The sequence below is a fragment of the Pagrus major genome, chromosome 10 (genome assembly GCF_040436345.1).
Source record: "Pagrus major chromosome 10, Pma_NU_1.0".
Lineage (NCBI taxonomy): Eukaryota > Metazoa > Chordata > Actinopteri > Spariformes > Sparidae > Pagrus > Pagrus major.
The window spans coordinates 6465359-6492613 of record NC_133224.1 but is presented as its reverse complement, the minus strand read 5'-3'; the positions used below and the strand labels follow the sequence as shown (position 1 = coordinate 6492613).

The 27255-nt window shown below is 41.0% G+C and overlaps 3 protein-coding genes across 4 annotated transcripts; all 3 read left to right on the top strand.

Moving 5' to 3' along the window:
- Positions 1 to 579: 579 nt before the first annotated feature.
- On the top strand, positions 580 to 17408 carry LOC141004090 (uncharacterized). The gene is made up of 15 exons (XM_073475586.1): positions 580 to 668; positions 2981 to 3453; positions 3584 to 3775; positions 3915 to 4010; positions 6484 to 6717; positions 8277 to 8424; positions 10027 to 10053; positions 10508 to 11035; positions 13832 to 14199; positions 14320 to 14742; positions 15328 to 15423; positions 15542 to 15772; positions 16475 to 16622; positions 16723 to 16749; positions 16855 to 17408. The coding sequence occupies exons 1-15, from the start codon at positions 662 to 664 to the stop codon at positions 17406 to 17408; spliced, it is 3552 nt and encodes a 1183-aa protein (XP_073331687.1). The 5' UTR covers positions 580 to 661.
- A 1777-nt stretch (positions 17409 to 19185) lies between these two features.
- Positions 19186 to 21554, top strand: LOC141004088 (E3 ubiquitin-protein ligase TRIM39-like). The gene is made up of 6 exons (XM_073475585.1): positions 19186 to 19764; positions 19843 to 19938; positions 20024 to 20257; positions 20625 to 20772; positions 20869 to 20895; positions 20989 to 21554. The coding sequence occupies exons 1-6, from the start codon at positions 19186 to 19188 to the stop codon at positions 21552 to 21554; spliced, it is 1650 nt and encodes a 549-aa protein (XP_073331686.1).
- Positions 21555 to 23004: 1450 nt separating this feature from the next.
- On the top strand, positions 23005 to 27178 carry LOC141003726 (E3 ubiquitin-protein ligase TRIM47-like). 2 transcript variants are annotated; one of them, XM_073475165.1, is made up of 4 exons: positions 23005 to 23041; positions 24280 to 24876; positions 25621 to 25851; positions 25975 to 27178. In XM_073475165.1, exons 2-4 carry the CDS (start codon positions 24349 to 24351, stop codon positions 26002 to 26004), a joined length of 789 nt encoding a protein of 262 aa, XP_073331266.1. In that variant the 5' UTR covers positions 23005 to 23041; positions 24280 to 24348; the 3' UTR covers positions 26005 to 27178. The 2 variants fall into 2 exon arrangements, with proteins under 2 accessions (XP_073331266.1, XP_073331267.1); XM_073475166.1 differs by lacking the exon at positions 23005 to 23041 and adding an exon at positions 23366 to 23441.
- Positions 27179 to 27255: the final 77 nt, after the last annotated feature.

The following is a 27255-nucleotide window of genomic DNA, read 5'->3' as shown; positions in this document are numbered from 1 at the left end:
TGTGGGTACTTTCTAATAAAAGACACCATCACCTAAAAATAACATTTTAGTGAGAGATATGAGACTTCCATTGGCAACTTACAAACATCAACACCTGGTGTTCAACATCTTTTTACTTATTCTTGAAGTTACATTGAAGATGGTGCCAGAGCAAGTGATTAAAGGCTAATTCCACCTATTTTAAACACTAAAGTGTGTGGTGTAAATGTAGTTTAAAGCCAATGTTACATTGCACTCCTACACTGTTGGAGTCATTATGGGCAGTTTTTTTACTCCACACATTCTTCTTCCTTTTTAAAACTACATTACCCACAATGCACTTTCATCACATTGTCTATAAAACTTTCTGGAGGGCAAGAATTTACAGTGATTGTCGTTTTAGGATGATACAACCACAGCAAAACTTTTAACTCACCTACAACTGCAGTTTTACATATAACAACACAGCCATGGAAATCAATGTGTGTGTGTGTGTGTGTGTGTGCATGTGTGTGTGTGTGTGTGGTAACAATGGGAGGGCATGTGTGGAGCTGTTTGGGTGTGTCACACTGAGAGTGGGAGGGGCCACGTCAAGTTTCAGGAAGAGTTGCAGCACCTGTCGGCTTGTGACTCAAAGTACATGAAGTGAAGGACCTGAGCAGCTCCACGTCAGAGGGCAAACATGCAGAGTAAGTTCTTCTTTATCTTTATGTGTTTTATTACCTCTTCTTTTGACCGTGGGACACATTTTGTTTCCTTAAAACTTATGCTGGATACACTTTTTGTTGAACTTTGGTTCCATAAGTTCAGTCGAAGAACAACAAACAGTGTGAAATGAGCTTACTTCTCTTACTTACAGTGGAGTGCTTGTGTCTGTTTGTATGTCTGGGATAAAAATGATCAAAATCTGATATTTTTTTAATGAACTGCTGTCGTTATTTGAGCTGACTTAATGTCCTGAAATGATGCTACACTGGTTTAATCTGTGTAACCTGTGAAAATAAAGGGATATAAAGAAAGACAGACTGATAAATCTAATAACTTTGATTAACATTAGCACATTCAATCCCAAAAATATCACTAAAAATATACATTTTTCATGTATAAATACTGATTCTGTGACATGTAGTTCACAAGGCCTATCAGCAGTGGCTGTGGGAGTTTTGTTTTCTTTTAAACCTGACGCAGGTGCCATCAGGTAGAAGGTCCTGAGTTTCTGCATTCCTCAGATAGTTACTCACCCACCGCTGAACAGAGCGACACTCTTACATACACTTCCTGCTCTTGTGATAAGTAAGGTTTTGTGTTCACTTGTACTAAATATCAAATCACTTTTGGGGAATTTGGGGAAGCAAAGGTTGTTTTCTCATCTTGCACCTCCCACTTGGTCTTGGTAACATTTGGAAATGTGTGTTTCTGTTTGTTCACACTCACTTATCACCTCCACAAGTGTAGTTTAAGATTACAAGTGGAAGTCACCGTGTCTTTGCTCTCTTCTCTTGATCCCTACGCTCGGCTACATTCACAGACCAGACAAAAATGCGTTAATTATCAGGAGCTTCACACCCAGGAATCCCAATATTTCCTCTCACATGACTGCTGTTGATGTTTATTGGTCACTTCTGCTAACAAAATGTGGGAGAGCATCAGTGGCGGACTCAGGATGTTTGAGGGGCAAAGGGCGAAGAAAATAGAAAAGGGCACCAGCGTGCAGAAAGCCGTGACGTATTTTTAGTGAAGAGAGGGCACTTCACTGTGTTTTCACTGCTGGAAGGGCACCATAGAGAGCACTTCATCATGTTTTATCTCCCATAAGGGCATTCAAGAGGGGGACTTTCACAGCATGGGGGCACCAGGAGGGGCGATTCCCACTTCCTTTGTTTCAGTATCTACAACAATAGTGCGCTGCAAATCCTTCTCGACCTATATTCAGCTGAAAACAGTATAAGACAAGATACTTGTGTTTTCTGTAAAACACACTCAACACACAAGATGAGAAGAACCACAGTATCGTAACTTTTTTGGAGCATAAACTACCTCTTCACTTTCTAATTTAACCAAAACACAGCTAGATTTTGAAGATTTACAGCTCGTCATGGAAGATTTTTCACGTCGCGATGCTGAACAACCTACAGTAATTACTTCGTCTCGTCTTCTCTGTGACTCTTCATGGCCGAACTCAAGTGCCACATGAACAACACTGGATTATAACTGTGCACACACTGATCTTAGGCTGAGGGCAACACAGACACAGATACACCTCCTCAGCCTATTTGTCTCTGTAACATCAAGTCAAGATTTTTACTTCTTTCTCATCGAACACAAATGTTTCTCTTCACACCAGGACTGATTAAAAATGTATTCGGCTATATATTGTAAGCATTTTTGGAGGATGAGTAACCGAGTAGTTTAAAGGGACACCATGTCACCGTTCGCCTCCATCCGACAGCCAACAGGGCATTTTTTTGTCAAATCTCATATCACGTCTTTTGCAAGTGAACTGCTAAACTGCTGTCCTGAAGGCAGTTTCACAGCATTTCACACTTCACTTCCTGTGACACGTGATCTTAGTTACTGATACATAACAAAAAGGTGTTAACAGTGGCGAGAGATGCCGACGGCCAAACAAATCCTGCAGTCTTGATTTAGTGTGTCTTGATATGTGGAAACACACATGTGGAATAAAACCAGTCACGTGTGAGCATTTGTAATTCACATGTGAACATTTACATTCATGTGAAAAAAGCGTGTCCAGTCCACATGTGACTTTATTTTTCCTTTTCACATGTTAAAAATTTAGTTCACATGTGAAAAAAGCCAATTAATTGTGAAAATGACCAGTTTGCATGTAATATTATTTAATTATCATGTTAAAAATGTTAGTTAAGATGTGAAATAAACAATCACGTGAGAAAGTATTCGAAATATGGAAATATAAATACTGAGACCTGTGCATCTTATCTCTATTATGTCTCTCCCATCTCCTCCCTCTTTCTTCCAGACATAAACTCCCCGGGAAGCCGGGTCCTCTCTGAGGAGCAGTTCACCTGCTCCATCTGTCTGGAGGTGTTCGTGGAGCCCGTCTCCACGCCCTGCGGCCACAGCTTCTGCAAGGCCTGCCTGCAGGGCTACTGGACCCACAGCAAGAAGTTCGTCTGCCCTATGTGCAAGAAGAGCTACTCCAGAAGGCCCGAGATGAGCGTCAACAGGGTCCTGGCTGAGATCTCCACCCAGTTCCAGGGGCTGGTGATGGCCGGAGGAGCCGAGGGAGGTGGGTCCTTGTCACGGGGATCCACGCTGAACCTGAGCTCGGACGCAGGCCAGGGGAGCTCCACAGGGCAGGACACCGGGGAATTTGCCCGGCAAGGGGATGTTCCCTGTGACGCCTGCATTGGGAGGAAGTTAAAGGCGCTCAAGTCTTGTGTGAACTGTCCCGGGTCGTTCTGTGAGACGCACCTCAGACATCATAAAAAGGTCAGTTTTTCTGCTTTTTGGCGATTATTGCAAGGTAATAAAAATATCTGTTTTCTTTCTCCTTAGCAAGATTACCTGCCGTCACGTGGTGACCCAAGTTTGTTATCCATGGCTGTCCTCCTCCCTGCAGGTGAAGTCTCTGATATCTCATCGTCTGATTGAACCCACCTTCCACCTGGAGGACAAGATCTGCAAGAAACACGAACGTCTTCTGGAGGTCTACTGCCGCACGGACCACATCTGCATCTGCACGGCCTGTGCCGAGGCCACGCACAAGTCCCACGACATCGTCTCCACCGACCACGAGTGGAAGAAGAAGACGGTGAGCTTGAGTTTGTTAAATAATGTTAGAAGGCAAATGGCAACGATTGATTTTTGAAGGGCTTTCATGTGATTTTCATGGTATTAAACTGTGTCTTTACTGATTTCTGTGAGCCACAACCTTGATTTTCTTCTCACAGAGCAATCTGAGTAAGAAGAGGTCTGAGCTCAAACATCTGATCAAGGAGAGGGCGAAGAAACTGGAGGAGATCAAACAATCCATCAAGGTCATCAAGGTGAGTCGGCTGAAGTCTAGTAGAAGACTTGTTGGGAGTCAGAACTGTGAATGTGTGTTATTAGAGTCCAGGAAACACGGGTGACAACACAGCATGTTTGAAAGTTTTGGTGTCGACTTTCAGCTCTTGAAGTATCAAATCAGTGAAGAAACAGCTTTTTCTTTGCTAATTTGGTGAGTTAAGAGTTAAAACCAACCACACAAGAGTATGTGATTGTAGGAAAAGTGGAAAGACGATTTTTTTTTTAAGTTGGAAGGAAGTGTGTTCCATGATGATAAAATGACTGTTTTTGCAAATGGAGTTTGGCGAGCAGCTGTTTCTGTTTTGTCTGTCTTTCACATAATTGTCTATCTCTGTAGGGATCAGTTCCAAAAATGTTGTCTGACACTTAGAATAACAATCCGAGTGCGTCACTGGCAAAAACAAGCACTTCAGTGAGACGTACAATTACCTGGTGCCCCTTACAGCCTGTTTCATGTCTCATGGCTGCAGCACGGGATCATTTTCAAAACTTGTTGTCCTCACTAGTCACTGGGAAAACAGGGCTCAGGTTGAAAAACACTTACAAACCATTCTTATTTTATTGTTTGTTTTATTGGAAAGCTTTTTGGTTATCTTCTTTTAGCTGAACACATCGGTCTTCTAGATGAAATCAGTACTTTGTGCCAAAATGTCATGTAGTTGATTTTAAAAGCTGCGTGTCATGTGTTTTATTGTCTGTCCGTCTGTATTGTGGTTGTCCCATTATGTGCTGCAAGTTAAATATTTGTCCAGTCCTCTCTAATGTGCTGAAGCTCAAAGCTTTATTTGCACTTGCAAGCAGCACTCCGATCCAGGCAAGCGCACAAGAGCCCTGTGACGTGACACACAGCTGATAATGGGATAATATTTCACTTACAGTCACTTTTATTTTCTCTAATTTTGCTTGTCTTTATTTAGCCAGGAAGCTCCCAGAGATACAATAAAGAAACATAGAACATTTCACATTGTTCGGCAACTGTAAAGATGATGGATTTCTCAAAATCTAGAGGGACGCTGATCCATATTTCAGAGTAAAACAACAACATATTTGATAACCTGTAACTTTCTGTTACTGACATCTCTGTCATGCTTCTCGTGCTCTGTGGTTTTGAAGAGCGCCGGCAGGTAATTCAATTTGTTTACTCCGGAGAGCTCAGACCCACGTCTGTGGTCGTCCGACCGGTGTGACCGGCGTAAACCTCCAGTCTCCAACACCCTGTTTTTAGCCGCTTCCTCATTACATTACCTGCCTTTGTTCATTTAAATTAAAGGATTGTAATTGAAGCCGTAAAACAAAAATGTTAGTGCGGTTTTGAATTGTTTTCCCATGACAATCCAATGAGTAATGAGTTTGTCCAACCCTTGAAATTAAACTCAACTACGCTAAAATAAACTGTAAGTTTGTAAGTTAAGCTTATTGTCATTGGAAGACGTCCCAGGTTCAGTGCAGCTCTCATGGTTTCCTGCTTTGTGACATTTTTATCTACATTTTTAAAAACAGTAAGGATTCAGTTACTAGATCATTTGTGTTTTGTACACATACACACACGACTGCACACGTGCATGTTGCTGTGTATGCAGGTTCAACTGATAGACTTGGAGATTAAGGACAATGACGCATCACTGGAATTTTTTAGATAGAAAACAAACCTTTTCATACACCGGAATTACACTTCAACTTCGCTTGTAAGCTGTGAAATAAAAACAGCTGGAGTCTGGAAACCTATGCAGGGTTAGTTTAAGATTAAGATTAAAAGCTTTTGTGGTTTCTTTCACTTGGCTGCAGACAGACGTAACCGGTTAGTCGAGTCGTACAAGCAGCAGTCAGACACGCTGAGAGCCACTCAGTAAACAAAAGTTAAAAAAAACACAATCATCTGTAGCATTTCACAGGCTGATTTTGTTGGACTCGAGGCAAGTTTATTTGTATCACATCCAAAACAACAAGCCAACTCAAATAGTGGAGAGAATTCCAACTTAATGTCGGCTTTGAACCCTCTCAAGTCCTCGAGGAAAAGGGGAAACACAAGCTTTTTCCATTGAGTGAATGCCCGTCTGGTCCCTCTTGTTTTACCTCGGTTTCTGGCTCTCTTCCTCTTCGTCTTCTTTGCCTCCTCCATCAGTGAAATTATTTTTCTTTTGCAACAACTCTGCCTGTTCCACTGTTACCCTGTTACAAAAAAAGATCTTCCTGTTTTGGTTGTGCACTTCCATTGTGCTGTAATTAAAGCCTTGATTTATCTGGGAAACATCCAGCCTGGCGGCAGACAGAGAATCATGGTGAAATCAAGGCTTATAGGGAACCATCTAAACGTTGATAGCGTCATTTTTCTACAGCTATTACACTATGCAATCAATATTTAATTTATAATAAGTGTAAACAAAAAAAAGTTAAGTAACAACACAGATTTGCTCTTGATTTGCTCTTTGTCTGGACTCTCTCGTTTTGCAGTCGAGCGCTCAGAGGGAGTTGGAGGAGAGCTGGCAGGTGTATGCGGAGCTGCAGCGCATGGTGGAGCAGAGTCAGGCGGAGCTGGTGGAGGTGATCGCCACGAGGCAACGCGACGCCGAGCGTCACGCGCAGGAACTGGCCCGAGGCCTGGAGAACGAACTCAGCCAGCTGAGGAGGAGGAGCAACGAGCTGGAGGCCTACGCACAGACGCACGACAAAGTGGTCTTCCTGCAGGTAGGACGGGATCTCAAGTGACATAACCTGGGGAACTCAAGTCGTGAAGATCAAATGTTTTAATGATCAGATGGTATATTTAGCTGCGATTAAAAGGTGCAATATGTAAGAATTGGTCACCTGTTGATTTCAACTAGGGGGCATTACATCACTAGAGTAACCGCTAACTGCTGCTAACTGTCGCTGTCATTAACTAGTTGGCTCAGTTAGCCATGCAGCTAGCTGTTTATCAGCTGACTCTGCTCGGACTGGAAGCTCGGAGCACCAGGGTAGTGTTGGTGTTGTTTACTATCAGACTAGCAAAGGGGCTAACTGGTTAGCATGCTAACTTCAATAGATATCTGACGTCTTCGCCTAAAATTCTTACATAATGTACCTTTAAAGAACATTTTAACGTTTCAAATGAAAACTGGGTCGTTATTTTTCAGTAATTATTGTTGTTTACCCTGAGTTTTTCTTTCTTAACCACAGGCAACAATGCAAGGTGCTTTTTAAATTTCAAAATATATACATTCGGCTGTTTGCTCTCCTCCACAGTGCCCCACTTTTCTCCAGCTCTTGATGCCGTTCTTCCAATTCTTTCATTACGATTAATCATCAATATTTTACACGAGGAACACATTCCAGCTGTAATTTTAAAAATGCATGCTGGCATTTCAAGGGTGACTTCATTAGTTTCCAGCGTGTAGCCTACATACACAAAACACACTTAATATGCATTTAGGACACAGCAAGGGAGCTAATTAGTTAAAATGCTACGGCCTTGAGACATAGCAGTGTAGGCTTACACACAGTGATGAAAATCTGAAAGATATCTACATTAACAGAATCATTTTAACAGCCAGGCTGGAACAATATATATATATATATATATATATATATATATATATATATATATATATTTAAAATCTCCTTCTTCTATCATCATTAATTATCTGAATAATAAAACACCCAATTATCTCCATGGTTGCAGCAGCTGTAGTTGTTCTGAGATTTGTGACACGACATCAAACGCTTCTAAGAAGAAGAGAGCCAGCTGTTATGAAAGATCCCCCTTGTGCATTCATCCTGGACTGTTTACGCAGATAAAATGTTGATTTTTTTTCTCTCATGAAAGACGTCTTTGAAGCTTTTGAATTTTTCTGGATGGTGTGAGGCGAGGCAAAGGCGCATAGTCACAAAAAACCAGAACAGAAGTTGAGAGCATGCAGACGGATGCATTCACGGTTCTGTGCCTGTCAGTCTTCTGATAAGAATTCACTTATCTGGACAAAGTCCCGCATGAGTGCTCTTTGATTTTTCTGTCAAAGTGATAATGTACAAAGTGTTCTGTGATGGTCAGAGATAAATCTGCACTCTGTCAAGATTATTTCACCCCATAGAGCTGTTTAAATCAGCGCTGAATGTACAATTGTTTCTGACTTGTCTGCAGCGACCCATCGGTGTCACATTCGATGAGGCCTGTTCACTCCAAAGACTGTGTTCCCCCCGAGGCGTCATTATATTTTAATTTTTTCATCTCACCTTGCGTAATCTTGCTCTTCCATTTCCATTTGCAGAACCTGGCGACGCTGGCGCCCCCACCCGAGCCCACTGATTGGTCGGCGGTCAGCATCAACACCGACCTCTACCTGGGAACCATCCGCTCCTCCGTCAGCAACCTCATCGACAAGTTCCAGGAGGAGCTCAAACGGCTGTATGGGAAAGGTAGCTGACGCTGACTCTGCAAAAACACAGCGATTCACTAATAATATAAGTAAATAAACAGGAATTTATCACATATTAATATTATCACATTATGACTGATATACAGGCCTGGACAAAATAAAAGAAACGCCTTGTTGTTATGTAGACACATTCAACAATACCACAAGACTATAGCTGCAAACATTTGAATGAAACATTTTATTTTGTTAAAGCAACAATAACTTAATGTCATAAGGTTCGTATAGGTAGTACTACAGAACAAGCATGTACTTTGTTAAAGCAACAATAACTAAATGTCATAAGGTTTGTATAGGTAGTACTACAGAACAAGCATGCATTGACATATAAAAAAATATATTATTTTAATATATGGTAGGTGTCCACATTTATTTGACAACACATGCCAATATATTGTCATTTTGCTTTAAGAATATATATGAAAATTATAAAATTGTTGTTTTTCAATAATAAAATGGTAATATTTTCGTGGTATGTATTTAAAAATGTATGACTTAAAATATATTTGCTTTTATTATTTTGGAATATATATTAGTATATATTATCTTATATTTTAAGTACAGTATATTAAATACATACATATATTTTTGAAAAATATATGGAAAAACAACAATAACTGGTATATTTGTCAATAGAGAATTTTTCATTTAATATTTTCAGTAATACGTCGTCTTTACATTATTAGATATATATATATATATGTATTCAGTAAGATAATAATATGAAGATGTCACTTATATCAAACATGAGCCTGTGTTACCTCTTCACATCAGTTAATCCGTAAAAACAAGGTGAAAACATTGTCATAGCCTAACCCTAACCCTTTTAATGACATAAATAATGAAAAAAAACAACCTAGAATGTTAATATAATAATAATATATTAATATATTTCCTTTGCTATTGTACTGGATTGTTCGGTGTGACACTGTAAATTTTCTACTCATAAATAGTCCTCTTTGAAATGAGATACACCAACATGTTCTGTATCCTTTCAAAATAAAAGTAAGTAAACTAAGCTATACCCCAACAACTTTCGGTGCTCTTTGCCGTCACTATCAGTTGTAAATCGGCAACATTTAAGCAGCTGTGCTGGGTGTGTGGACAGACTCTGCAGACTTACACTAAAATCCACCCACTCTTATTCAATACCGTCTACACTTCCTGTTCAAAATCCAAAACAGTGATATGTAGGTCACTGTTCGAGAGCTTTGAAATAGAAAAGTGACTCATCATTGCACCAACCACAAACCCCCTCCACCACACTCACACGTTCACACACACACAAGATGGTGGGACAGATGGAGATGGTGTTGATGGCACAGTTCATCCACTTGGAGAGGCAGCAGCGGAGAGAGAGAGAGAGAGCTGACTGACAGCAGCACATGTTTGCAGCATTTACAGCTCTGGATTAGATCGACATGTTTACCACCCACACGTGCCATCTGCTTTGACTTTGACTCTGTAGCTGAATGATTTGCTCACTTGGTCTCTCTCTCTCTCTCTATCTCTCTCTCTCTGTCTTTCTTTCTGTCTATGTCTATGTCTTACTCTCTCTCTCTCTCTCTCTCTCTCGTTCCCTCAGAGCTCCGGAAGGTCCAGAACTACTCAAGTGAGTACGACTTTATAATGTCTGCTTGATGCTCAGCAGGAGTCTTGACTTTCTTGCGTGAGATTTTTAGAGGAGCGCAGGAGTTTTTTGACAATCTTGAGCAGTGCAACAAAGCTTTGATATGATGTTCTGTTCTACGAATGGTCCACAAGATGGTGCCACATCTTCAGAGCACAGACAGGCTCAGTCTGAGGGCGTGCAGCCAACTGAAGAGTGTCAAATTACCAAAGTTTATTCATTGAAGTTGATAAAAGAAACTCTTATCTCAAGCTCAAGCTCATCTCTGCGGCTGTTTTCTTATACCAATTTCTGATCAACCCGTATCACTTTGAGGCAACTTCTGCTTAGTTTTAAAAACCATCCACTTCCAGTTGAAGCCCTGTCCAATTAATTTGCTGAACAGATGCAGATGAAACTCTCCTCCCAGTATCTCATTCTGCTTTGCTCTCTCCAGGTGAGGTGATATTAGATCCTGGAACAGCCCAGAGGCACCTGGTCGTGTCCGAAGACGGTCGCCAGGTGAGATACGAAGAGCGTAAGACCTCCCACTCTGAGAGTCCCAAGCGCTTCAGCCCGGCCCTCTTCGTCCTGGGCCGAGAGGGTCTGAGCTCGGGGCGCCACTACTGGGAGGTGGACACGGCCCGCAAGACGGCCTGGACGCTCGGCGTGGCAAGCGGCTCGGCCCGCCGCAAGGGTGAGATCAAGCTGAGCCCTGATGGGGGATACTGGTGCCTGTGGCTGAAGAACGGGGAGGTGAAGGCCTTGACGTCGACTCGCCTGCCTCTCATGCTGCAGTCCCAACCCAGTAAAGTGGGAATCTTCATGGATTATGAAGGAGGCCAGGTCTCTTTCTACGATGTGAAGGCCCGTCTGCATCTCTACACCTTCATCCATACGTTTAACGAGAGCCTGTACCCAATCTTCAGCCCCTGTCTCGTCCAGGAGGGGAAGAACGCATCTCCTCTCATTATAACCCCTGTTAAACACATCTGAAAGTTTGGTTAAGAATGGGTCATTTAGTCCTTTATTTGGTCTGAAAATGTCACATTTTCTTCTCAGTGATCAGACTTCAGGACATTTACTTGTTTGCAAAGCACTTTACCTCAAACAACTTGAACAGATTAAAGTAAAAATGAAGTTTTGCATACCGAAACTACCCACTACAACACTTTGTCATCACATGGACATGTTATTGCATTCCTTCTATCAAAATCAGGATCCATACAGGTCCAGTAAAGGCTGCTGACCCACAGAGGGACTGTTTGGAAGTAATAAAATGAAAGCAAGCATTGTGTTTCCAGTGTGTTTGGGCCAATATGTAGGATTGACTTACAGAGAAATGTATTTACACTTTGGTTCCTCATAAGTTGACAATAGTTATTTTTGTACTGTATATTCTCATCTCAGATTTACAGAAGAGGATTAGGGCCATTGACTCCTTGAACTGGAAACATCACGAACTGGTACGGAATTATGACTCTAAACTCATTTTGATTTTAATCTGAATTATGAGAAAAAAGTCAGAATTAAATTTATATTACATTGGCCCTAATCCTCTTTTGTACAAATTGTATATAAAGAAAACGAGGCAGATGTTTTGCTGTATGACACGTTGACCTGTGGTTCAGTCGGATGTGTTCAGGAAGTAGTTGCGTTCAAATAATTCTTCACTTCTGGCACTTTCCTTGCTATCTAAGTCTTTGTTTAACTGTATCTATGAGGCTTGAGATTAAAGTAATGAAGTAAAACAGATGTAAATGTACTGTGTTTAGGCTACAGGGGGAGATGATGAGAGATGTTTGCACATACTGTCAGAATAACATTTTTTGCAATGGGCATTTTTTACAGTTTAATGTGGAAATAGGATTTATTCAAAGGTATGAAACCATGCTCTGTATTTTTATATCAAACGTTTGCTTTTGTACCTTTTTTTTCTGAACTTGTTCAATAAAGATCAGTCACAAATAATAACACAAGCCCACTGCCACATACTTTCTTTTCAGCTGGTGAGTGAGGGATTTGTCTTTAAGCTCGTTCCAAAAGGTTTGGCTCTTGAACGCAGGGCCGGATTTAACGGATAGATGACACTCGGGCAGTATGTAATTTTCGGGGGCCCCCTGTACCCACCTATTCTGATCATTGTTAAACAAAATGATTTAAATGCCACATGATTACAATTATTCTCATTAATTATTCATTTCTTTAATATGAGAAAGTTAAAGCTAGAGTTGAGTTTGTTTTTTTTTAAAATAATAAATGTAAAAACATTTAAATAAACTTTAAGATCAGAGATTGTTTTGGATTTTATTTTAAAATATTATTTCCCCCTGTCAGAGCCCCCTAGTAGCAAGGAGGCCACCAGGGGGAACAAAAATAAAGTTTTGTATAACTTTATCGAACTGTGATATCCCCTCCCTGTTTGATCCAAGCTGGACTTGGACCCCCTCCTCTTAAAGCTGTTCCTCCTGAAGCTCTGAGGCTCATGGCCGAGGGGTATAAATTTGTATCTGGGGTAAAAAGAGATGGGGGGGAGGGAGGGAGGGGGGTATATTTTGGGTTCGAGGTGTGTGTGTGTGTTAGTTGGTTGGAGGTGGCAGTGGTTACAGCCTGTCTCATGTGTCAGTGTACAGAGGAGCCTCGAGGCAGCTGCTCTCTGGTGAGTGCCCCCATATCTCTGCTTTTTTCTATCCCTCCTCGTCCTCTCCTGCATTTTCATTTCTATAACTGTCACATCTGCTTCTCTGTGCACCAGTAGGTCTCTTAGGGGAGTGTTGTTAGTACTTTTTTCTATTACTGTTTGGCTGCCTAAGAGCTGTGACCTCAGATAAGGACTTTTTCTGGTGCAGTCTGTTCAGTACAGATTCAAAATAAACTCAAGAAAAGACTTCTGAAGACTGCTGAAAGTTTCTAATTTATTTTTGGGTGTTTTTCGTGTCAATATAACTCAGTTTGGAGTGGGGGAGCAGTGCAAGACAGATCTCTGGTCTGACCAATATTTTTGGAAAGATGTTAATCTGCTCTGCCGTGAATACCTAGGCCTCAAGCAGAGAGCCGCCTGTGTTAAAAGTGAAACAGCTTCACAAACGCTCAGTCAGTGTTCAAGCCAATTAAGACAAGCGTGATATATTTAGCATGAAGTTCAAGGAAAGATGCAAATGTCATTTTTTTTTTAAATCAGAGGAAATTCAAGGCCTGAATCAACAGGAATTAGATTTGTAGTAACTGATATTAGCAGCAGATATTAGCCTGTCATTAATAGTGTTGTGTCGGCTAATAAGAAGGAAGAATTAGTAAGAACTGAAGAAGCCTCTTGGAAGAGAGGTGAAACGTCTTCAAGAAACTGAAACAAGTCCAGTTGGCTACGATACAGCACCAAGATTTAATATCAGATGTATCTTCAATTTTTTTTTATTCTGAAATATCAATAATCACAAATCTGGTCTTACTCAGGCTCAAGAAACTTAAAAAAGAATAAAACAAACACAAAATATAAGCTCACAGTCTGACAACACTCTGCCTAAAGACTTACAGGGGCTCATTTATTAATTAAGAAAAAGAAAAAGACTAAAACTTATTATGACCAAATATTTTCAAATCTTTGTCTTGAATTTAATAAATGAGCCCTGTCATGCTTCGCTCAGTAGATTTGCATGAACATGACCCCAAATAAAGTCACGCCATCTAACCCCTCGCAAACCTCAATATCACAGCAGGTCTGATGCCCCGTTCAGAGGCTGGTTTCTTGCGCTGAAAATGACCCTGCCTCTCCGCCGTGCAGGAATGGCCACCACTGGGAACCTTTCTGAAGAGCAGGTGCACTGCTCCATCTGTCTCGACGTCTTCACCAACCCCGTGTCCATCCCCTGCGGACACAACTTCTGCCAGAGCTGCATCCTGGGATACTGGAAAACCAGCCCCTTGTACCAGTGTCCTATGTGTAAGAAGTCTTTCCACAAAAGGCCTGATATCAGCATCAACACCGTCCTGAGGGAGATCGCAGAGCAGTTCAAGGAGATCAGGGTTCGGAGCGTTGAAGGGAAAGTGAGCGGGGAGGAGGAAGACAGGACTGAAAAGAAGTGGACAATGGAAAGGAGGAAGAAGGAGGATGAGGAGAGGCTTCTGGAGGCTGATCAGAGGCAGCAGCTTGTGGAGGAGCTGAAGCAGAAACAAGAGGACGACAAGAGAAAGAAAGAGAAACAAGAGGAGTTACCACCGCTGATCCCGCCTGTGTCATCACCCAAGACCTCTGATCCGCCGTCACCCCAGGCCTCAGCTCAGGAGCCGCCTCCACTGCCTCAAACATCACCCCCACCATCACCTCAAATACCTCCTTCTCCAGCTCCTCAACCCTCACCTTCACCTCTCTCCTCTTCACTCCTACCTCTGTCCTGGGAGGAGGTGCTCTGCGATGTCTGTCTCGGGGACGGCAGGCCGAAAGCGCTCAAATCCTGCCTCGTGTGTCTGACTTCCTACTGCGAGGAGCACCTGAAGTCTCACTCGACCAGGTTCACCAAGCACAAGCTGATTGAGCCCGTCGCCAACATGGCGGACAGGATGTGTCCGAAGCACGAGAGGCTCCTGGAGCTGTTCTGCAAGAAGGATCAGACGTGTGTGTGCGTGCTCTGCACTGAGACGGACCACAGGGCACACTACACTGTCCCCGTGGAGAGGGAATGGATGGACAAAAAGGTGAGAGGGAGCAAATCCAAGATCAAATATCTGATTTTTAGCTCTTCGTCAGAGGTGGAGCAGCTCTCACACAGTCAAAGAACATTTAAATAGTGAATTACACCTATTTCAACGGATATTTCAATCCTAACGGAGCTTCTACTCAGTCTCTTATCAACCCAACTGCCAGAGTAAATGCTTATGGTCTGATTAGAAACCACTTGGATAAACATGTTTTAATAGATAGAAACATTTTAATAAATTATGTTATTCTTGAGTTATACAATAATGCTGTTGGCCTTGTTGTCAAAGAAAGCAGACTATTGACTTAGGAAGACTGAACCTCTAAACTGAATCTATATGCACTCTGCAAACCTTTAGTTCAAGGGCTGTACACAACATGTCTTAGGTTTTAATCCAAGCCAGATAATATGCTTCATCTATCATCATGAAAGTAATTTCCTACGGGGCGCATATGTGTATTCATATCAACAAATTTTGTCGGCAATGGCAAATGTTTCTGTCCCTCAAAAGAAAAGAGAAAGTAAAGCTCAAGTTATCATGTTTATGTCATCAGCCTTGTTTGTGTCAAATCGTGTCGTGCAGGCGCAGCTGAAGAGGACAGAAATAGACGTCCAGCAGATGATCCAGGACAGAGTGAAAAAGGTGGAGGAGATCAAACAGTGTCTGGAGCTAAACAGAGTGAGTCCTCCTGTCAGATTAAATATAGACTTTAAAATGCTAATGCCATCAGTAAAAACTATGTTCACACAAAGATTATCATGCATCATAGATTTGTGCATTTTGTCTGTGTTTTCAGGCCAGTGCTCAGAGAGAGATCGAGGAAAGCATGCGGGTCTTCTCGGAGCTGGTGCGCTCCATCCAGAGGACTCAGGCCGAGCTGGTTCTGTCCATCGAGGAGAAGCAGAGGCAGACGGAGAGGTGGGCCGACGGCTTCGTCTCTGAGCTGGAGCAGGAGATCGCCGAGCTGAAGAGGAGGAACACGGACCTGGAGAACGTGGCTCGGACCGACCACATTCACTTCTTAAAGGTCAGAGAGAACATTTTGATTTATGGTTGGGGATCATGTTAAAGTTAAATACACATTTGCTATTTATTTTGGAGATTTATGGTGTAGATCTTAATATTTTGTCTCTTGTTCATGCAAGTCGTAACACTTCTGCGAGAGCTTCTCTAATTAAAAAGGTGCTATATGTAGGAAATGGGCACCTGTCAAATTCATACTCAAAACAAAAAGGGGGACAGCACATGACCAAAGTAACCGCTAGTTAGCTTAGTTAGCTGTGCAGCTAGCGGTTTAGACATAGACGTCATAATGTCAAAACTGCTATTTCTCCTCATTTTCTTGGTGATTTTAGTTATTTTTAGATTGTTTTCAACTAAAACACACCCTCTTGTTTTTCACAGCAAAGAGGAGAACTATGTTCATATTTTTTCTCTTCACTAAAATTAACTAGTCCTTTGGCTTTCCTGCACCATCTGCTTTGGCAGGAACATCACAGACCTTTGACATTTTTTGTGCTGCAACCACAGTGCCCTCTTCCTGTTCTGAAGTGTAATGCAACTCAAAAGCACAATTAAAAACACTTTAACCATCTTACAATCTGTTTTTTTTTGTTAAATAGAATAAATAAAAAAATAATATAATTTATGTGATGTTACAATCAGAAATAGTTTAAAGAGGACTCAATAAAAAAGAACTTCCTGATGATGATTACTTGTCTCTCTGAAGAACTTCCCAGCCCTGAGCACTCCTCCTTCTGTCAAAGACTGGTCTGAGACCAGTGTTCCCACTGACACCTGTGTCGGCATGATCAGGAGATCGGTGTCCAAACTGGAGGCAACATTAAATGAAATGATTGAAAAACTTGCTGAAAGTGGTACGATTTCCTCAAACATCCCTTCATTTTAAATTGAGAGCATCACCACCAGAACCTGGACACAGTATCGTAACAGTGTTTTGTCTTTTGTTTTTCACAGAGATCAAAAAGATTCTGAAATACGCAGGTAAACTTTCCCTTTTGTTGCATTTGGTTTCACTTCACAATCTCAAAACTCCCCAACAGAATAAATCCTTCATTTGTTAATTCGTGCTTCATTGTGTTTCTGCAGTGGACGTCACTCTGGACCCTGACTCAGCCAACCCTTGGTTGCAGCTTTCCCAGGACAGACGTCAGGTGAGACACCTGGGTGCATGGCAGGACCTCCCAGACCACACTGAGCGCTTTGACACAGTGGTCATCGTCCTGGGCCGTGAGGGCTTTACCTCAGGTAGACATTACTGGGAGGTCCAGGTTGGGGACAAGGACGACTGGTACCTGGGCGTGGCCAGGTCTTCGGTCAACAGAAAGGGCAGGATTGCTGTCAGCATGACCCAGGGCTACTGGGCTCTGGCCATGAAAAAAGGCCAGGGATACCGAGTGTCGACATCCCCTCCAATACTGCTCCCCCTCGACCCAAAGCCCAAGCGAGTGGGTGTGTACGTGGACTACGAGGAGGGGCAAGTGTCCTTTTACGACGTGAAGGCTCGGACCCATATTTACACTTTCAAAGACACATTCACGGAGAAGATCTTGCCCTTTTTCTACTTGTACTGCTGCGACAAAGCCTCTGATACCATTGTGATTTGTCCAGTGAATGAGAAAAGCCTGATCAAGCAAAGCTAATGAAAAGTTTGACTAGAAAACACACAGCACTGTAAGTCTCTATGAAAGTGAAAAACGACTGTATTTTGTTGTAGCTGTACCTGTTTGGATTAAATCTTGAATTTTATGTGTTGTGTTATGTTATGTGTAGCTCAACCAACGTATAATTATTGTACTGTACACCTAATGTATTCATATCAGCTCATGAAAGTTTCAGACTTGAATGTACTGTAGGGTTGGGTACCGTTCACATTTTAACCAGTACCTGGAGTTTGATGGGCCTCCCTTTATCTAATGTTAACTTTCTTTTTTGGGGTTACGTAGTCTCACTTTCTCTTTCGCTCTATATGTTACTTTCTCAGTGAGACGTGCTGTCAGTCAGTTCAGCAAAGATTGATTTAATGTGAATTGATACTTGGTTGTACTGACGTGATTTGGTTGATACCCTTAAAAAGTACAGAGCTTGGTACCCAACCCTACTTGAATGGATAGTTATGCTTATTATTATATGGCTGATTATCTTTATTAGCTTATTATAGCATCAAGACTTGAAACCAAGGGGAACCAAGCCCTCAGAATGTGTGCAAGGCTTTGACACCAACTTTCGTAGTGGCCAAACTGTGTAATTACAGTGTCACATGTACACTGCATTCATTTTTTATCCATTCAAGTTAGCTGAGTGCTAAACAGGAAGCTGGCCAGCAGAAGTCTCTAGTGTGCACGCTCTATGGGCCCCACAATGTGGAGTATCTGGTAATTTTAGAACCGGTGAGTCAAGCAATTTTGGCTTCATGTCCCACTGAGCAGCTTTCATAGGAACGAATGCCTCTGACACTGTATCCAGATTTTATGTAACGTCCTGTAATTTGAACAGAAAGTAAAGGGAGGTTATGTTCAAAAGATCTTTTTTTGTATGAATCAAACAAACACGATAAAAATTAGCCGGGATAGCTGCTACAGCCTGTTTTCAGCCCTTATGTGAAGCTAAGCTAAGCTAAGCTAGCCTGTTGCTGGTTGTAGATTCATATTTACCTTACAGACACGAGATTCTCCCTATAAACCCTCATCAAGAACACAAAACAAGGGTGCTTCTAAAACTGAATTTCCCTAAATGCATGACATTCTTAGTCTTTAGCTCTGTTTTCATGATTGCATGTTGATTTTTAATTAGGAGTGATTGATGCTTCAAAGGTTCTCTGTTGAATAGAGGTGTGTTCATGATTTATAACAATAAATCTTCTCTCAACTGCTGTCATTATTTCTGGCTTCATGATCTTTTAGGAAGTACTTTTAAGTTTCATTTCAGCTGAATGGTGTCACATGACCGCACCCACTGCAGTGAGAGGAGCTGCCTCAGCTTCTCAGGGCTTGTCTCGAGATGATGAGTGTTCAATTGTTTGTTGTGCCACAATAACTACGCCTGTCCGGCATGTGAGAGACAGTTTAGGACTCTGGAAAATTTACAGGTGAGTCAATTTTCAACTAATTTGTTAGTTTTTTTTTGGTAGGTTGCTGGTTTTTTTTTCATTCTTTTTTAAAATACAGAACTATAACGATGTTATGCAGAATTAAGAAGTGCAAGCTGACTCAAGTGAATATGACTCATCGGGCGGGTCAGGTTTGCATTGTAAACAACCTAAAAATAGACCTGATTTCGAAGTTTTATATAACTTTTTGGCAATTTTTTCTGAGTATTTGTAAGATTTTTCAGTGCAACGTCAAAAACATGATGTTAAAAGTGGGATCGAACGGATAAAATAACCATATAAACGTTATTTTCTCCCACAGAGATTTCATAATGTCATCATTCAACGTCCTTGCTTCCTTGCCGGATAATCACTTCCAATGTTCGATCTGTCTGAACGTCTTCACCAACCCGGTCACAACACCTTGTGGTCACAACTTCTGCAAGACCTGCCTCAGTGAGCACTGGGACCAGAGTGATTTATGCCACTGCCCGACGTGTAATAAAAGATTTCACGTGAGGCCTGAGATCTCCACAAACCTGGTCATCGAGGAGATTTCCGTCCAAATAAAGAAGAGGAGAGTTGAGACGCCCGAAAGAGCTGATTTACCGTGGCAGGTGACGTGTGATGTGTGCACAGAAACAAAGTTCAAGGCCTTGAAGTCCTGCCTTGTGTGCCTGACGTCGTACTGCGAAGACCACCTGGAGCCTCACCAAAGAGTCCCCTCCCTGGCCAGACACAAGCTGATTGACCCAGTGGAGAACCTGGAGGAGAGGATCTGTGTGAAGCATGAGCGCCTCCTGGAGCTTTTCTGCAGGGATGAACAGGTGTGCATCTGTCTGCTGTGCAGTGAGACCGACCACAAACACCATCAGACGGTGCCAGTTGAAGAAGAAGGGGCTCAACAGAAAGTAAGAGATTATTTTGTTAAATAAAACGTTAAATAAATGATTGACTGGCTCACTCACGTTTTTCTTGATATATTTTAGGAAAATATTGAGTCCAAGAAGGCAAAGATCAAAATGATGATCGAGGGCAGAATGGAAAAGATAAAAGAATTTACAGACGCTTCTGAAATTAGCAAAGTGAGTACCTGGAAGTTTTTTAGTGTAGTATTTTACACTTTAATATAAATCTGTACTGAACATCTGATATATATATTTTTTCTAGAACAAAGCTAAGAAAGAGGTTGATGACAGTGATAAGCTCTTCAATACTCTGATGAATCGAGTACAAGTGGCACAAACTAAACTAAAATCCAACATCGACAAGAAGCTCAGAAAATCACAAGAGAAAGACAAAGCGATGATTGACGAGCTGCAGGAGGAAATCTCCGAACTTCAGAGGAGGCACTGCGAGCTGGAGGAGCTTTCGCAAAGTGATGACCACCTCTACCTCCTGCTGGTTAGTCGACACACACATTGCACATTACTTGTCACTCTTTACCCTCCTTTTGCATCTTTACCTCACTGTTAAACTCACTCAGCTACAGATTAAATGCAAAGAAGAGAGATACAAGGATAGATCACAGCAATGCACACAGTAGTAGTCAATTTGATGTGGTAAATAAGTGGGAACCCATCAATTTGAGGGTCATTAGGGCAAAATATATGTGAAATAAGAGGAATAAGATGCTGCTAATGAAATTAAATTCGCTCAAAGGCCAAAAATGGTGCCAGTAGTCAGATTTTCACCGCCAGCAGCAAAACTGGCCTGCAGTACTAATGTAGCCCTTTGCCACTAACAATCATGTGTTTGTGAATCATTCCAGACTTTGCAGGCCCTGCGTACCACATCACTCGCCAATAACTGGTCTCAGATCGGGGTTTACTCAGACCTGTGTATCCAGTCAGTGAGGAGAGTCATGACTCATCTCGTGTCCACTTTTCAAGCAGAACTTGAAACTCTGACGGGAAAGGGTAAATATCTACTGCACTCACTTCATCAGTGGAGATGTCTCTACTTTATGTGGGATGTTTTCTCTAACTGTGGTGTTGTGTTTTTACTTCTTACAGAGCTGACCAGGATGAGACAATATAAAGGTGAGATTAAAAATACATTAAATTAACTTTTCGGGCTGATTAATTTCACTTATCTTTAAAGACGAGAGCTTTAACTAAAATTTGTTTTCTCAGAGTCAGTCACCTTTGACCCAGACACTGCTGGTTGCTGCCTTGTGGTGACTGAAGAGGGTCAACGTTTGAAGTACGACAAAAATGCAAGCCCCTATTTATCTGGTGACTTGAACCTCTTCAAGAGGTTCGACGGTCCCATGATCTTAGGGACAAAAGGCTTCACCTCTGGACGTCACTACTGGGAAGTCAAAGTCGGCCTGAGAACCAACTGGGATGTCGGTGTTGCCAAAGAATCAGCATCCAGATCAGGAAACTCCTACCTGAAAAAAGAAAACGGCTTCTTCGCTTTACAAAAGAGGAGAGCTGATTATCAAGTTCATTCACCACCCTACAAAGTCCTCCACCTCAGTCCTAAGCCAAGAATGCTAGGAGTGTATCTGGACTATAATGAGGGCAGAGTCTCTTTCTATGATGTGGATAGGAAGTTGCACCTTTACTCTTTCACAGGAGAGTCTTTCACAGAGCCAGTGTTCCCATACTTCTATCTGTATGGCTGGATGAAGAAACCGGAGGCTTTGGTTATTAAATGGTCGTTAGGAGCGTTGAAACAGTTTTTGGGAAAGTAACGGTCAGCTAACCAAACAGTGAAGCTGCTGTCCACCAGTATAGAGGCTTTGTAACAGAAACACAAAGGCTATAAGCATCACGGACGACTGGCAGTCATCAACTACTGAGCCCTGTACCATCATAACATTGTGATCAGAGAGAGCGTGTCCCCTCAGAGTTGCTGCGAGGCAAGTGTTGTCTGGCATTTGCGACATATGAGAGAAAAACATAAATGAAGTTTGTTGCTGGTAAATGCTCTTATGTTTATTATTTTCTTATTTAAACAGTTAGGTCAACCCAAGACAATTGGTGGCAGCGGTGTTTCTTTTCTACTGGCCGCTGTAAGTGTGTTTCTGTCAATCGTGCCATTGGTATTTGCATTTTCTCAGCTGCGCTTCCTCAGTAGATCTTTGATTCGAGCTTCTGAGGCTAAAAACAGCTAACATCAGACATCGTTATATGCCAGTGTTTCAGACATTGCCCAACCCTAGTATGCAAAACTCACCAGCCTTTACTAGAGTAAGTTTATTCCAATTTCTCTCATGATATTGAAGAGTTAAGGGTCTATACAACTGCCTAAAAACAAAGATTTTGGAACAAGAGGTAGATTTGTTGTTATGACAGTGGCTTGGAAATAAGAGCGAATGATAAAGCTAATAAGGGTCAGTTAAGTTTAACTTTCATTTTGTAAAATATTAAAGACAGATTCAGCGCTGAACTTCACAAAGGAATCAACGAGGACGCATTCACTTACTGACAGATTTTCTTACAATAAAAGTAATTAAACGACATGACTACGGAGCTACAAAGTACTTTGAATGAGCAATGTTATTTGTGATTTCCACCTCTAATATTACATCGCTATTCTTTTTTACATAGCCTGTAACTAATGTAGCTGTAATGAAGATAATGATTTGCTCCCCAGCCTTGGAAGCAGTGCCAGGTCACTACTGTGCAAATGATAAACAGAGCAACACTGTTTACGTCATTCCCTACATTTCTACAAGTGTTGTGTCTGTGGTTTTGGAAAGACACCACCCACCAAAATGTCTCTCTTACCACTGCCCCTTTCACACAGCTGCTGTTATTTAAATGAATGCAAAGGGCTCGTTATCAGGTGAAGGTTTGTGTAACTACAGTATGTTATTAATTATTTTTGCAATTCTGTCATGACATTTATTGTCTTTATCCTTTAAAATAAACGTGGAATGTGGTGTTAACATGTGTGCTGTGTTATTGCTGTACTACAATTGAGTGGTTTTGTTGACCTTTTTTGGAGCTGGAGCTGATTTGTTGTTGTTTGAAAAAACTCATACGCACCTGTTTTATCAGGTGTGTATGGGTTTATGAGCATCCAGGAAATGACAGAGTCTAACAGGGCCGTCCTCTTTCCCAGCAATGAACAGTGTGTCGCAACTGTACAGAAGGGGGAGGTACCAAACGATAAGAGAGTAACACAACACTGTCAGAGCTTCAAGAGAGACAAGCTGGTAGTAGCACAAGAAAGGTATGTGAGTTTCACACTCAGTATTTTCAAGTAAAGTTTTGATTATTGTGGTAGATTTTTAGTCAAATGGAAATGACAAGCGGTGAGCTGATGGTTAAACTAGAACTTTACTCTTTGTTGTTTACAGCTGTTGTAAGTTATGAGTCATTTTCATCATTAGTCACTCTGGACATTCAGATTCATGTGGCAAAACAGAAATCCAAAACCAGAAATATCTATCTTTACTGTATATTGAATATACATCTGACAAATGTAGTAATAATCAGGGCATCTTGAATTAATCTTTAACCAATACAGCATGACAGTGAATTCTTGATTCTGATTGGCCCAGGGATGTGCAATTTTTCAAATGACCACATGGCCTCTGACGTAGTATCATCGTCATCATACTGTACTTACAGTAAGTACAGTTCTGAGGAACATTGTCTGCTTCTTTATACTTCCACTCCACTGCATTCTGGGGGCAAATATTATACTTTGTACTTCACTACATTGATTTGATAACTTTAGTTACTAGTTACTTTGCAGATTACATGCTGCATTAGAGCCAAAGCAGTGCAATTTTAAATAGATTTATCTGATAATCAGTCGACACAGAGTATGTATAAACATGTAAATATATGTATAATTTACTTTTACTTAAATACATCAAATATCAGACACTTTAAGACATTTACTGAAGTACTATTCATATGAGTGACCTTTACTTTTGCCAAAGCAATATTTCAATATTATATCTTTACTTTTAAGTATGACTTTAGGTACATTTTACATTTTGTGGCTCAATACACTACACATAATACACTGTATTAGGACTCAAAACTGAACACAGGAAAAAAAAAATATGGAGGATTGTTATATGTTTTCTATATTGACTGATTTATTGACATATATTACACCGTATACTGTGTAATCTACCCTCTATCCCTCCTGTGTTACCTTTGGACCTTGATAAGGATGTGTATAACCTCTGAAAACAGCTGCAACCTGCTTCTGTGTGTATTAACAGTGTTATTGTTTAATAACACAATCACCATCAATTATTATTAGATCTTTGTATATTTTTTTCCCTAGCCTTCGAGAGAGAAGATTGATCACTCTGATGCGTTACATTTTTGATATTTTGATAACACTGAGACAGAAATGTTTGTCTTGCTGGTTCGGGTTCCTGCTATCAAAGGAAAAAGGAGTAAAGTAATTAATATGCATTTTAATTCAAGTCTTTGGTTTCTGTACAGATATATAATGTAAAACAACCAAAGGAAAACACCATCTATGCATGCGGATACCACACCAAAACAGACCTGATGTCAGAGCCTCCTCAGTGCTGCATCTGTCTGGATGAGTTCAGCAGCCCTGCCTCCCTCCCCTGTGGACACTGCTTCTGCCTGGCCTGTATAGGAGAGTACTGGAGGATCCATGGGGCCTGTCAGTGCCCCCTCTGCAAGGCCTTTTTCCCCACCAGGCCACAGCTGAAAACAGACCAAACATTACATGCTGGTGCTCCGCACGAGGAAGCAACTGTGCCTTTTAAAGCTGGAGAGGTTCCCTGTGACTTCTGCCCCGCAAAGCGCAGAGCAGTCAAGTCCTGCCTCGAGTGCATGGCCTCGTATTGTGCAGCTCATCTGGAGCCACATTACCGGTATGAAGACCTTGGGCGCCATCTTCTGATCAGTGTGGTGAAGAACCTGGAGGACTCTGTGTGCAGACTGCATGGGAAGCAGTTAAACAGGTTCTGTAGGAGTGATCAAACATGCATTTGTGCCATGTGTGCCAAAACAGAGCACAGGGGCCATCACATTATTTCTATCAACAAGGAAGCTGCAAAAAAGAAGGTAAAGTCTGATAAAAGCACCACACCAGGAAACTTTAAAGAGTTGAGTTATTTTGTGTGCAACACTGAAGCCTATTGCTTTTCATGGACACAGATTTTTATTATCTTTGGACTCTGTACCTGTTTAGCTAAACAGCTAACAGTAGTTTAGCATTATCCAATAACTGGTTTTGCTCCAGAAACCTAACATGGTCGGGTATGACAAGTACTTTGTTTGCAAAGTTTACGTATATTCAATTTCTCTTTAGGTCATATTGTGTTTGACCACTTCATTAAGTGGGAGGGAAAACAAAAGAATGTGGAAAGGGGATATAAACAACATTTCTCTGTAAGCTACAACTCTTAGAGAGCATGTGGTCTTGATTGTGAGAAACAAAAGCAAAAACCACTGACATGACCAAAGTATTTCATTTATGTCCTCATTTAATCACATATTTACACAAATTTACCAAATTAAGTCAACAATCATCCCAAAAAGAAAACAAATATCATGTCTTTGAGGAGGAAATCCACAATAAATTACTCGGAGAGAAACTTGCATGGATGCATGTGGGAAGAAAGTAAAAGCAGGTCTGTTTTGCGTCAGCTGTCAAAGGAATACAAGAACAAATTGGCATCAGTGATGGGTTGTGGTCGGGACTGCAACATGCTTCAGGATTCTAACACAGAGAGAACAATACAACAGTAGCATTGAAGATTTGTCCCTTATTTCCTAAACTTCTCCTGACACAATGTTTTTCCACAGGTTAAGCTAAAACGTATGAGGACAAAACTGCAGCAAGCCATTCAAGACAGACTGATTAAAGTTGAGAAAATCAAGCTGCCTGTAGACCTCAACGGAGAAAATCCAAGACAAACATGGGCTCAAACTAAAGAACGTATCAGGCATTTGGAAGAAGAAATCTCTGAGCTGCAAACGAGAAAAGCTGAGCTGGAGCAGCTCTTACAGACTGACGACAGCGTCTACTTCCTACAGGTGTGTTGTGGTCGAAAGATTCAGTCAGTATTTGTCAAATAAAATATTGAATATTGATTTTTGTTTCAAATAAGACACTGCACAACAACCATTGATCCATTCAACTGTCTTTTGTCTCAACAGAGATTTCTACACACTGCTTCATCCTGTTGATGACCACCTTCAGGGGATTGCATTGGGGAAGAACGCCCGGTTTTGGATTAAGAGCAGGGGACTTTGAGACAATCACTGCCCATGGCATCTTTCGACCATCCAACCTGACCAGTTGGACTACCGCAAGAGGAGGGGGGGGTAGTTAGCCATGCTAATCCAGCTTGGTTTTAAGTCTGCTCCAGGCTGATTTTTGGTCACAGGAAAATGAAATGGACAAACAGGACTCAGGCGGGCCAAACAGAACAGGTGGACTCCGTTTACTTCATTGATGCTTGGTGCTCACACACACACTATCAAAATTGATGGACAGTGTTCCCCAAATGTCGAACTTTTGATATAAAGATGTGACCATATTATCGTCACCATCTTTGTTGCTGCTGTTTACATTTGCAAATTAACGCAAATTAAAAAAATGCACTACAAAATGTTTTCAGGGGTGCACATGTTTTCATGTATACACAGAAATCACTGTATATCTGTTCTGTGTTAGTGCGGCATTAAGAAAATTACAAATCCTTAGATGTGTCAATCAAATATAAGGAAGATGTAACAAGTCTACCTATAAGCACCTATAAAGCTCAATAATTGAATTGAAAATGAAATAAACAAATTGTCGCTCTTACAAATATTTTTCTACGGCATCAACAAACCAGGTGTAATGTGTTAATTAGTGAGCTTTACGGGTGCTGGTAGGAAAGTTTTGTTACCTTTGAACAGAGCTAGACTAGCAGTTTCCCAGCGTTACTTCTCTTAGTGCTAAGCTAAGCTAATCGGTTGCTGGTTGTGGCCTTATATTTAACAGGTAGATGACAGTTGTGTTGATCAACAGATTTATTTGATTGTACCCCTGTTAAACTGCAACTATTTAGTAGTTTTAAAGTTTTATTTTTATTTAAAACTCAATTGTGTGCAAATAAATGATTAACGATGATTTTTTCAGATTTAAAAAAACTCTAAACCTCAAGAACGACGATGATTGCTTCAGACAGAATATATTGTATGAATGTAATTTATGCCTGGATGGACAATGTATTTCAGTGTAAATGTTTATGATATGTCTTTTCTTGTCATTTTTTTGGTTGAATGAATACAATATCAAACCATAAACACTGTAATAATACAACAAAATGAAGTGTATTTTTGAGAAAAAAATGACATAAATCAATATATATATATATATATATATATATATATATATATATATATATATATATATATATATATATATATATATATATATATATATATATA

Coding starts and splice junctions, on each gene's coding strand:
- LOC141004090 (XM_073475586.1), top strand. Junction 14,200..14,319: donor CTGATCAGAGGCAGCAGCTT/GTGGAGGAGCTG, acceptor CCGTCACCCCAG/GCCTCAGCTCAGGAGCCGCC. Junction 15,424..15,541: donor AGTGTCTGGAGCTAAACAGA/GTGAGTCCTCCT, acceptor CTGTGTTTTCAG/GCCAGTGCTCAGAGAGAGAT.
- LOC141004088 (XM_073475585.1), top strand. CDS start 19,186: ATGTCATCATTCAACGTCCTTGCTTCCTTGCCGGATAATCACTTCCAA. Junction 20,258..20,624: donor ACCACCTCTACCTCCTGCTG/GTTAGTCGACAC, acceptor GAATCATTCCAG/ACTTTGCAGGCCCTGCGTAC. Junction 20,773..20,868: donor TGAAACTCTGACGGGAAAGG/GTAAATATCTAC, acceptor TACTTCTTACAG/AGCTGACCAGGATGAGACAA.
- LOC141003726 (XM_073475165.1), top strand. CDS start 24,349: ATGTCAGAGCCTCCTCAGTGCTGCATCTGTCTGGATGAGTTCAGCAGC. Junction 24,877..25,620: donor AGGAAGCTGCAAAAAAGAAG/GTAAAGTCTGAT, acceptor GTTTTTCCACAG/GTTAAGCTAAAACGTATGAG. Junction 25,852..25,974: donor ACAGCGTCTACTTCCTACAG/GTGTGTTGTGGT, acceptor TTGTCTCAACAG/AGATTTCTACACACTGCTTC.